Genomic DNA, 12837 nt, shown 5'->3' with positions numbered 1-12837 from the left:
CCCGTCCCCGCAGGCGTGGAACATCAACTGGGAAGTCAAACACATGATGGTGCAGTTCGAAGAGGGCAACATAATATTCGCCTGCCAATCGGCCGACTGCAAAGTGATACACGAATTCATCGGCGGTTACATATTCTTGTCGATGCGCTCCAAAGAGGTGAACCAAACGCTGAACGAGGAGCTGTTCCACAAATTGACCGGCGGCTGGTCATAACATGGCCACGAGTGTCACGTCGGCCGGCGTAGGGCGAGATGACGACCATATCATTCGTCTCGCTCTACCCATCCTCGTACGAAACAATCGAACAAACGCGATACGGATGGAAATAGAAAATGTACATATTGCGCATATTATAATGATATTTATTTATTTTTACCTCGAATTTAGCCGGCTGCACCGAATGTGTAGAGCGGCAAGTTTCGAGGGCGATATACGATAGAGAGGGGAGGTCCGTTTGTTTCCTTGTTTACGTTTTTTTTTTTTTTTTGTAAATTATTATATTATTATAACAAATTGCGTTAATATGTTGTTTGCCCGTTTATTGATATAACATGTTTTAAACGATTATAATATATATTGTTTATTTTCGTTGCGTAATATTAAACAAAAGTATTAAAACACTTAGTAGTAAGAAGTTAATATGATAATAATATTTGTACTACTATACAGTTTTTAGCGTGTAGGCAAAATATAGATTTATCATATTTTATGTAATATAATATACAATATTATGATATTATAATAATTATTATAAACTGCTAATAATATAGGTTAATGATATATGTATGTTGTTATGTAAAATGTGCGCAGATGCTAAAGGGTTGGTGCCGACACGAAACGTTTCTTCTGTTCGTTTGGCTTCTGTGTTCTTACTAATAACTAAAAGTAATATTATCGTTTAAGAATAACAACAAATTTACAACATTCTGCGTCTATCGTTATAATATAATATGTTATATTATCCGCGTGTAAAACAATATGTATTGTCAAAATAATGTTTATTATATAATACAACACGGAAAGATTAGTTCGTTTTATTGTGTAAAGTTATCAGCTTATATTTTTATTACAATTTTAAGTCGAACATTTACTAACAGGGAACCTTTACATGGGTAATTGATACCTATAGATTTCTGTTTTATATTTCTATGACAAAACCACAGTCATATACACGGGTTTATTGATTGTTAAAAAACATTAATAATTATTTTTTTTGAAATTTAATTTAACGGTAGTATTTATGTAGTATAATAATTTCACAAATACACTAGTCTATTATTGTGTGTTTATATAATATATATATATATAATGTGTATGAAAAATCCTGATTGCGCCACAGGTGTTATGTATATTTACATGTATATTATTATGTTTATATTATATTTTATTGTCAAATATATATATAATATATTTATACATATATACATACATAAATACAATAATAGATTAAAAGTTATTTTTTCTTTCTAGATTTTACTATTATATAATTCAAGTATAATATTTTATTTTTAGTTAAAAAAAAAAAAAAAACATAAATTTATAATTATTACAACGGTGCTTTATACCAAAATTGTCTTTATATAACACTGTTATAACATTGTAACTTAATAATATTGTTGTTGTCCTAATTTTGTTTTAATTTGTGATTTTTTTTTTTATGTATATAGGCTATAATATATATATATAATTTTATTTTATAATATTATGTTGAAAAACTTCTATTAAAAAGGAAAATAAATATTAACGCATGTAAGAGTCTTCTTTTAAACACGCGTTATATTTTCAAAATTTATAACGTCCAAATTTTATTAACTAAAATTAAATCGCAATTTATTATATTGCTCACCATATTATTTGGTTGTATAAAACTATATTTTCTGATCAGAATAGGTAACGATTTATTTCGCAATAGTTAATTCACTATATTTTACTGTTCAAAGAGTGGACTTGAAGTCCCGATAATGTCTAGATAGTAAGTTAGTAAGTAATCTATTTACTTTAGAAGAATATGTACTACGTAAACAGAAATTAATTGAAGTGCTAAGCCGATTAATTAAAACCATCATATTATATACTTTTCTGTGGTTTAAATTAGCAGAACATAAATTAACAAAATGTGTACTGTAATATGTATAATGTATATTGTATATGCTTTACTTCACAATATATTTCAACAATTTAAATAAATGATGATTGTAATTGATTTATTCAAAACTTGAGATTAAATTCATAAACGTTATGATCTGTAATTCACACGCTTACGAGTTACGGAAAGTTTATGATACACTCGATGGTGATATATTGTTATGTATATTTGAGTATTTTTGAAAATCAACATAATTTATGAATACCGCACATGTACATCTGGCACAATTGAATAGGTACAATAATTGTCGGTTTTTCTTGTAATGAATATGTTATTGTTTAATTTTTATTTTTCAAAAGGTGCTTTGTACAAATTGCAAACTGCTTAATTGGAACAACTTTTGTGCTTTAACTTAACTATAATAAATGAAAATTGTTTTTTTTTATTTTATATAATACTTATACCTATATAGTTAGATGTATTGGCCAAGTGTACAATGTTATTCACGAATGTTGATTATGTATATAACACTAAAATGTATGTTGTAAAACTGTTGTAGGTAAATGTAACACAGACCATTTAAATGTTTTCCGTAGATAATAAAGAACTTTATAAAACGTCTTTACCAATAAACTGACGGAAATAATATACAATTATTAGTATATTAATAAAATGTGACAGCTAGGATACATATTATGTAACAGTTAATAGGGTTCAAAATATAACTTTGTTTATTTTATTTATTCTTTAAATGTTACCATTTACTGAGAATATTTTGGAAATAGATAAATAATATATTAGATAGATATCTCAAATTGATGATACTTTATAAAAGGTTCAAGTAGCTTACCAGATATATATTTATTATTTTTAATTTAAAAAACAAATATACACGTTGTACATTCTATAATTGGATTATCTATATCTTTTAAAAATTATGCTTGAGGCGAAGATAGAGATGCAAGATTATTGATTGTTTTAAACTATTAAACATATATAATAAATACAAATTAAATTATTTAATTTAACAGTAAATAATATTTTTAAATCAGTAACATAATATAAAGATGGATAAAACTATACCGAAACAGATTATAAAGGTACAAATAACCATTCGACAATACACTTTTTTTTGTTTACAATATATATTTTTCTTTGTACATTAGGGCATAGATTTTATGCCATAGAATAATTAGAAGTAGGACCATGATATAATTTTTGATACATTTTTGACAGATCGATATTTAAAGAGTAATATTAAAGAGATTAAAGAGATCGTTTATATTTTATTTCACAGTTTCACTTAAATTTTATCCACCTAAAAATCTGAGTTTTAAATTGCCCAAATTTTCAGAATTCATGTTTTAATTTTTATACTCTTCGACATAAGGAATTTATTGAAGTCTTTTTTAAACCAACAAACTCACAACCACAAATGTTTAATTAAACTATTAATATAATTTAAATTATATTACACCGTGTATACATTTTTATCAATAAAAAGTAATCCACAACTTCGAACATCATAATATAAAGATATTTTTTTATACTTCTATAAACGTTTAAATAAAGATAAACTTTCCATTTTCTGCTTATAGTTAGTACCGAATAAATTATATATTTATATCATCCAAACGAAACATCTGTCTGTTATTAAAAACTTAACCTACCAATTCCCGTTACTTATGTGCCTACAAAAAAATAAAATAAATACACTTTTCATTAAGTTTATAGTATATATTTTATATTTTGTATCATAGAAAATAGACTTCTCTGTTTAAAACTACTAAAGTATTATGTTATAAACGTTACACTACTTAATACTCGCTTACCTGATTCTTGAACAAAAAATTATATTCAATAACTTGTTATTTTTATATTTTATCAACTTTTCTTTAAAAATAAAAAAAGAAGAAATTGTTGAAAATATAACTCTAATTACAAAATCAAAATGTATTTAATTTTTTATTAATTTGAAAGCAGTATTTTTCTGAACCCAGTTATTACTTTTAATAATTACTTACTACCTATACGAAATTAAAAAAAGTTTGATGATCATTCTCGAATAAACTTCATGACAAATATAATAAGTTTTCAGATTTCCTATCACATTACTAATTATTTCTTTGTTACTATGGGCAAAATTACGAAATATCTTTTTAGTGAAAAATGTTATACTCGTCTTCCACAGATTGGTAACACGGATCGTGACAAGAGCATGGAAATGCGGATGCACACCCAATCTCGTTTACACTATACAGTCACACTCACACATACTACAATGAACACTAATATAATTACTATTTCACACGTCACGAATTTACGCACTTCAAAAACTGCCTATATTTAACTCCTCAAAAATGGGCGATATCGAATCCTCAGAACAAGTGTCAAATAGCTAAAAAGACAATAGTGAAACGCTTTGATTTATAACAAGTAAATACACATTATAGCTGGTACCTTCTGGTTTTTTGCCAAGAACATTTCATACTCTGTAGTTCAGTGTAGAATTCTTACTATAATAATATTATATATTTATCGCATAGTATGCCTATATCTATACTGGTATATGGAAAAATTCATTTGATCGATATAATATTAATAAAAAACTTTTTTTTTTTATCACTACATTATATTAACTAACTATAATATGTAATTTAATAAAGGACTTATGTAATTTTTATATTTGAAAGGCTTAGTAATATTTTTGTCACAATTTGTATCTTCTCGAATATTCAAAACTTTAATTTGAGTATAAGAAACCATACAGATATTTGCGTACAGCTGTTTAATTGTAACTATTATTTATTTCAAATAGCCATACTTATATAATACACTATACCACAAATCGTATCGACGTCAATCAAGTTTATAACAATAATAATAATAATAGATACCTATAAATAAGGTGCGAATAATTGACACATGACTATAATATACGCTGCTACTGATGTTCGTTGTTGTTACAATATATTCAATACATTATATAGGTACATGTTATTTCAGTTATTTGTTTAGTCATATTTTTTATTGTTTTCGGCAGAACAAAGTAGGTATTTATATTATATAAATATCAAATTTTGACACGCACGCATCAATGTTGTTTTCGTTTTCGTTTTGGGCACGAGTAGCGAGTTGTTTATTGTACAATATACATTTATATACACACATATTATATTCGTCGATATATTATTATGTCGATAAGTGTACAATGGGTATAGGTATGAAAAAAAGGTGCTCTCTGACGAAGCGCGCGTGTCAATAACAATTACCGTCGACAAATAATAATATTATTTTGTTTTCTACAATCTATAAGGTGTATTCTACAGCATAGCATTGTATATACAGTACCCATCTGACGTACCTAACTTTATAATATATTATATGGTAACTCGCGAAATCGTCGAGAAACTTAGAATTCGTCGACGTCCCGCAGCACACTCCGCCACCCCTCTTGATTTTCCGATTATTCATAATATTAGGATATGATGCCTACAGCTACCACTTCACCGGTCACACGCGTTATTAAATATTTATTTGTTGGTACGAACAGGTGAACGGTGAATGGAGTTTTGGTGCACTTAATACATTTTAACGTATTGTTCAATTAATATTTTAGCGTTTGAATTTATAAAACGTCATGTTTAAATAATAACATTATTATAATATGGCTGACGCGTTAAGTGAACATTTTCAGACAAACGCACTGCTACCCAAACTACACTTTATAATTATATGCCTAATCCTTATATTATACCTTCCGCAGTGCGCAACCATCAGCCCAAAATGATTAACATATAACATACAATTTAATATATGCATAATAATAAGTATACATATACATTATGAATAATGATATAAAAACGTGTCTGAATATTAATCACTGTATAGAAAAATATACTTGGAACTATATATACGTCAAATTAATATAGTATTAACTGAGGAAGAGTAGGTTTCCGATCTTTTTTGACTCGCGGCGCTCTAAGGTAATTTCTAAAAATCCGGAGGTACCCTCTATGTATAGTGGTATTAGTATATCGTGTAGGTATTTATGCTTATATTTTATGATTTCGGGTTCCTTTACGGGCCACTGTATATAATCAAAAAGATTATACACACGTGACGCGTGTGCACTTTTATAATTGTATATTAGGTACTTTATAAAAAAATTAATTAATTATTGCGTTCAGCGCACAAACTCTATCTAAAATAATAAATAATAATATATATATTTGTTTTTTTTTAATTATGAAAAATATGTACGTATCGCTTTATATTCGAAATAATTTCACGACACTCCGGTTTTGTACACCTCTGACAATGTAATAATATATATTATTATCCATCGTTTATATCGTTTCGCGATGTACGAGTAAAGTCTAATGAAATATCGGTGGTCAGCAGACCGTTTATTCGCCATCTGAAAAAACCAAACGATGACAGAGTTTGGGATCTCTCGCTATTACTATATACTATATACATGACATAATAATATATAACTACATATATTAACGGGCCCGTAGTTAAATGATACTCGTCGTTATTAAATAATGTAAATATAATTATTTAGGCCCCAAAGGTGTATTATATAATGCGACGACGACTGACGGCGACATGTGCGTGCAAAAAAACAATAATAACAATGACGCGCGTAGGTACGTTTTTACTATACGAAACGTATTTTTCTACCGCTAAAACATTTAGTTTATCATAATATATATTTTAAACTCGTAGCGAACGTTAATAAATATTGCAATATTGTTTTACCGTTTCGTTTTTTTTTTTTTTACAATTTTTTTTTTCGCACGCCGAACTCGACTTTGACTACACACGGATACACGTAATGCGCGTACATATAGTATAAAGCGTCATTATTGTCGCACCGTTCGACGTGTCAAATGTCAATACAATATTAACACAACCGCGTCATTATCGACATGTGTTCGCCATACTCTTGTAAATAGATGATGGGCACCTACAGCATAACATATATATATATATTCAATAACAATACACAACCGGCAACGACCCACTTGAGCGTATTAAAATAAGCGCTCTCGCCGATTACAATACCGATAAACGGTGCAGCCCATTGTATAACCGCATTATACGCGAAAACATGTTTTAAACGATAATACACGACACAGCTCGTGATAGGTATTGTCATATTATATTATATTGATATAGATGTATAATAAATTGATGTATAATATTTGCATTTCGTATACCGCGCGTGGTCCAGAACGAATAAACGTATACGCGAAATCAGCGACCTTTCCAATAACATATAATACCTATCATTACGAGCACGCGTCATCTGAACGACGATAATATATTTTATTATTTCATTACGTAATTTTTACATTTTTGACTTAACGCAGCATATTACTACGTCTCGTTTGGTGTGCACTGGCGGGGGTTGGCTCTCACTAGATACGCTTTATTTGTCGCCGATTTACGGCGATATTTTTGGACGACGACTCACACGCGATAAGAAGGATACGAAACGAAAATGTCGATGAGAAATATAACAGAGTTCTGGCAGACGATCGGATTTCGTCACGACGGTATATGACGTTAAATCGACTTACGCGTCTTCTGCTATTGCAGAGATCCAAATAATAATTGTGCATCATATAATATTACTTTTATTGTATAATTATGTACGAAACACTCTGCTGAATCTCCGCGATCAATGGTTTTTCGATCATCATTTCCCCTATTGTCGTGTCTTCCCAACACCTATAATCATATACAAAATACTACAAAATATCCAATTTATGATGTAATAATACAGGGGCTTATTTAGAAAATTTTTTTGGGAGGGGCTCAGGTATTTTTAATTATATTGCACTTCTACAATTTACATATGATAGGACATAATAAGTAGACTTAATACATTTTTCCTGGATTTCGGGGGGCTGAACCCCATAAATACGCCCCTGATGTAATAACTTTATCTTCAGTGAGTACAATTATATCGGTTAACGAGAAATTCAACTGTAATTTATTGTCTTATAATATTATTCGTATTACAGTCGTTTGACAGTAAATGGATATTATATTTAATTTTTATGTACAATAATAGTTACATATAAACCGAAAAAACGTACAATTAATTATTTGTCTTAGGATAAACGGAAAACATTTAAAAATGTTATTAATATTATTTTTTATTTTTTATTTTACTCTTATGTTTATGTTCTCGCTTCGTTATTAAACGCTATTATTTTTAAATTTGCATTTTTTCGTTGTAGCGGGCACAATTCTATTGCAATTATTCCCGACCGTTTCTGGAGTTTGACCGCATCGGTCTGGAAAGAAGACCTGCAGCTTTGAACATAATGTTCTGGCGGAAGTTGATCACCTTGGACAGATTTTTGATCACCGTTTCGAATGTGGTGTCGAATTTGGGATGGTTCAACAATAAAGTTAAATTGTTTAATAACGTTTCTGTTATCTGAATAGTGATATCGATATTATCAAAGCACATGTTGGCGCCTTTCATAGACTCGTGCCAGACCGAAAGGAAGTTAGGATCCTTCATGATCTTCCTGGCCCAGTAGAATACATTTCCCAGAGTTTGTGAGATATTAGTGTTGGTCGTCACGTCGGTGATCCCGTCAGTTAGCGAAACGATTGCATTGTGGGCCTTTGGGTCCAAGCAGGCATTCTTTACTTGCTGTCGCAATTCATTGATTAAATCTATGCCTACTTCGTCATTAAGCACCGCAGCCAATTTTTCGTGCAAGTTATACTTAACATCACAGCTGTTTTGTCCGAAGAACGAATCATTCGCCTGAAAATCGACAAATAAAATGAATGAAGGGGAAATTTAATAATAATATATGTAGTCAACCGATTTATCGTCACAAATACGCAGACTTATTACACGTTGCGCCGTTACACGGTTAATAATTTAATAGCATATTATAGGTACTATCAACGAAACGTAATAATTATAAAACCGTTAAAACGCATTACGTAAAATGATTTAGCCAATCTACTTAACATCGAAAATATTAATTTTTGTAGAAAAAATATAGTTGCCACACTACGTATTATAAATATTGCGATGAATTTCATAGATCAATAATTGAAAAATTACAATAATTATATTGTATATAATATATTTAGTTTATATAATAATTTGAATAATACAAGAGAGATACTTATGCATTTTACTCGTAATTATTTATTTGTTCTAAAATCAACAGTGATATGGCAGTATTGCAAGGTATAGTCATAGTCTTTTTATGAAAGAGTATTTTGTTTACAATTTTCCTATAGCAAATACATTGCCAGATGCCACTTGACACAATATACACATCACGTCAACACACATTTATCAAAACAAGTGTTAATATGGAGTAAGATAAAGGCTACTAAAATATATTTGCAATTGCCTTACCTGTTCCTATATTACTATGAAATCAATAACAAATTATCAATGAATTTTTTAACTGTGATCTGATTTCAACGGTTAAGCATTAGAATATGATTTTTTAACCTCTTTTATTTAATACCAATAAATTAATACCTAAGTACAAGACATATACACTTAAATACATATCAAGATGTTATTTAGGTGAACCAGATAAACCTATAGAGCTGAAACTTCCGAATTGTTTAATCGACAACAATTTTTGATTAGGCAATTGTGTCTAGAAATAAAAATGATTTGTAGAAACATAAATTAATGCCTTAGAACCTCACGTGTCATAATTTGACTAATTTGTGATATTGAGTATTATAGATTTAGCATTTAAATATACTTAGCAAATGAAAAAAAAATACGAAAATTATTAATTTTTCTTTGAGAATTGACACTACTTCAGAACAAAAACCATAAAAAAATAAAACTAAATATTATAGTTTATACATAAATTTGTAAATATAATAAATTATTATTTACTGTTAATGGCTATAAAAAACTGTTCAAAGAAATATGTGTGTTTATTTTAATTTTAACTTTCCAATAAAACTTAGGTATGGAGGCCCATTTACACATGAGGCTTACACATCAAAAAATGTTATAAATTATAATATCATTTTATCGTTCCAATCAACTGTACAAAGTTTGAAATTAATTAAATTATCACACAAAGAATAATGGTTTATAATAAATGTATTATAATATAAAATAACGTCTACAGTAATGAATATATAATATTAAATTTGATGAGTGATGATTCTTAGTCTTATGACAATTGACATAATTATACTTTAACAATGAATAACATTTATAACGAAAACATTGTTTATAATAAACTCTGATAATTGTGAATTGCCTAAATTGTTATCTAAAAAACTGAAAATTACTCAGCCAATTATGTTTTATTTTTGACACCGCTCACTTTTCTCGAAATCATAATATTTTATTAAGCTATACATTATATATAAATACATTAAACATAGGTATATAATTAATGTATAAATAAATACATACTGCATAATTACTATTTAAGAGATAGAAAAATAATATTGGTAGGCATTGAAGATAATATTAAATTAACAATAAATTTACAAAGCGTTCTGTGGTTTGCAATATTTAGAGGTAACTGTTGTTTGAAAAATTAGGGAGTTTGCCGTGCTATAAAAATAACGTATTATTATCAAGACTGAGCATTAACGCGTTATTAAGTTAAAGTTAAGTTAAAAAGTTAATTTAATTTAACTTTTTAACTTAATAAGTTTTTTTATGATTATTAACTTAATTATTAAATTTAGGAATTTCGAATTAACTTTTAATTAACTTGAGTTAATTTTTATTTAAACAAGTTAAGTTAATTTCAATAAAATTGTGTGAACTATTGTAGGTATACAAATTGCTGGTACACATTTTATAAGTTATAACTTATAAGTGTGCTATTTGTGTATTAAGTGTACTATATTACAATAATAAAAGGTAGTTCTTTGGTCTTATAACATGAACAATTTTAGGTACCGATTATTTTAGTTTTATCTATGTGAAAAACAAGATACTTTTTTATTTAACAAACTATTAACTTGAGTTAAAAATGTAATATTAAATTTTGGTTAACTCTTAACTTAGTTCAATTGATAGAAAATTTTGAATTAACTTTAAACTATTAACTTAATTTAGATTTTAATTTAACCTAACTTAACTGAGTTAAAAAATATCATGAACTTGCCCAGCCTTGATTATTCTTATTGATTAATAAGTGTCGAGAATACTTTGTTGTTGATTAGGTCACTACAATGTGTTAAATTTTGATTCAACGATGTCTAAATAGTAATATACATACGTAGGTAAGAGTTAACCGTTTTTATTCCATACGAATAATATTTTTGTGATTAGAATAAAATAAATAAATCGTTATTTTTTATTTGAATTCTCAATTTCAGTGAAATTTTTTTATATACGTTTCAACTTTACGACTAATTTGACAAAATTATGATCGTTCTTGCCTATATTTTTATGAGTTTTACGATTCAACATTTTGTCATTTAAGGACAAATAATAGTAATTAAATATGTACGATCGCACGACATAACATATCGGTATGATTAAAACGTTAGATGCTTATGATTATTATTACGACGGTGACAGAAATGCAAATTTTTACTATTTACCTCTTGTCAAACACATAATACGTATATATTATACTCACAGACGTGTTGGCCGCTAAAAAAGCCAAAACGATTGGCACGGCGATTGCGGAAAAGCTCTTCATTTTCTTCAAATTCTATATAAGATAAATGCGTGTATTTTTTTTTTTAAAAAATTCAATGATTTCGGAAAGCGACTATAATACTTGGGCGATCTAACAATTTATACTCGACGCGCGCCCCCGTTACGACGACAATTGTATGGAATGATTATTTTAATGACGGGCGATTACAATGGAAACAAACGCGCGCGTAAAAAATAAAATTACCTTTTAAAAACGTGAAAAAGGCAAAAAAAACCGCAATAATTATTATAATTGGGAGGCCCGGCAAGTGGCGTTTTTATTATTATTTTTTTTCCCCGACAAAGTTTCAAAAAAACGTCAACGGCTTGTATAATATAATATGCTATTCGTATATGCCACATTATATTATTATACGTTAATATATATTATATATATACCGGGTGTCCCGTTAAGATTTACCCATTGCGATATCTCCTGAAATAATTGAGATATTATAATTCTCGTTTTTTAAAAAGAATCACAAGTACAATTAAAAATATAAATTTTTATTTAATTATTTTCAAAAATATTGAAGGTGGCCACGTTGTAGAGTTATTTTTTTTTTGAAAATATTGACGTTTCAACATTTTTATTTCATTAATCTCCTGATTTTTAATATTTTTTCTAGTTTCGAGAAAAACTGTGAATTACACTGAAAGCGTTCGCCGGTCGTACGAACACGCGGGCGACACGTATGATATAAATTGATACCAGTATTCGCGGTTTTTTTCGAAACTAGAAAAAATATTAAAACCCAGGAGATTAATGAACGTAAAATGTTGAAAGGTCAATATTTTCAGAAAAATGAACTCTACACAATGGTTATCTTCAATTTTATGAAAATAATTAAATAAAAAATTATATTTTTTAACTTTTTTACTAAAACATGAAATATTTGTAGTTCTTGTCCCTGTGAAATTTATTAAAAAAATCAAAATCATGATATATCTCCATTATTTCAGGAGATATCGCAATGGTTAAATCCTCACGGGACTGCACCCTGTATATATAATATACATAAATGTATACTATGTATTTGTGTGTTTATAATT

At 28.2% G+C, this 12837-nt stretch overlaps 2 protein-coding genes across 2 annotated transcripts in view; one reads left to right on the top strand and one right to left on the bottom strand.

Moving 5' to 3' along the window:
• Window positions 1-2188, top strand: part of LOC132927684 (unc-112-related protein-like) — a 92312-nt gene extending 90124 nt beyond the window's left edge. The window contains exon 10 of the mRNA XM_060992266.1: window positions 14-2188. Coding sequence (XP_060848249.1) covers window positions 14-214 — 201 coding nt within the window. The 3' untranslated portion in view covers window positions 215-2188. The remainder of the gene's footprint in view (window positions 1-13) is intronic.
• A 5883-nt stretch (window positions 2189-8071) lies between these two features.
• LOC132926967 (uncharacterized) lies at window positions 8072-11883 on the bottom strand. The gene is made up of 2 exons (XM_060991407.1): window positions 11723-11883; window positions 8072-8886 (listed from the first exon to the last, which is right to left on the bottom strand). The coding sequence occupies exons 1-2, from the start codon at window positions 11783-11785 to the stop codon at window positions 8365-8367; spliced, it is 585 nt and encodes a 194-aa protein (XP_060847390.1). The 5' UTR covers window positions 11786-11883; the 3' UTR covers window positions 8072-8364.
• Window positions 11884-12837: the final 954 nt, after the last annotated feature.

This window comes from Rhopalosiphum padi, chromosome 3 (genome assembly GCF_020882245.1).
Source record: "Rhopalosiphum padi isolate XX-2018 chromosome 3, ASM2088224v1, whole genome shotgun sequence".
NCBI classification, from domain to species: domain Eukaryota; kingdom Metazoa; phylum Arthropoda; class Insecta; order Hemiptera; family Aphididae; genus Rhopalosiphum; species Rhopalosiphum padi.
This window is presented reverse-complemented; position numbering and strand designations above follow the sequence as displayed.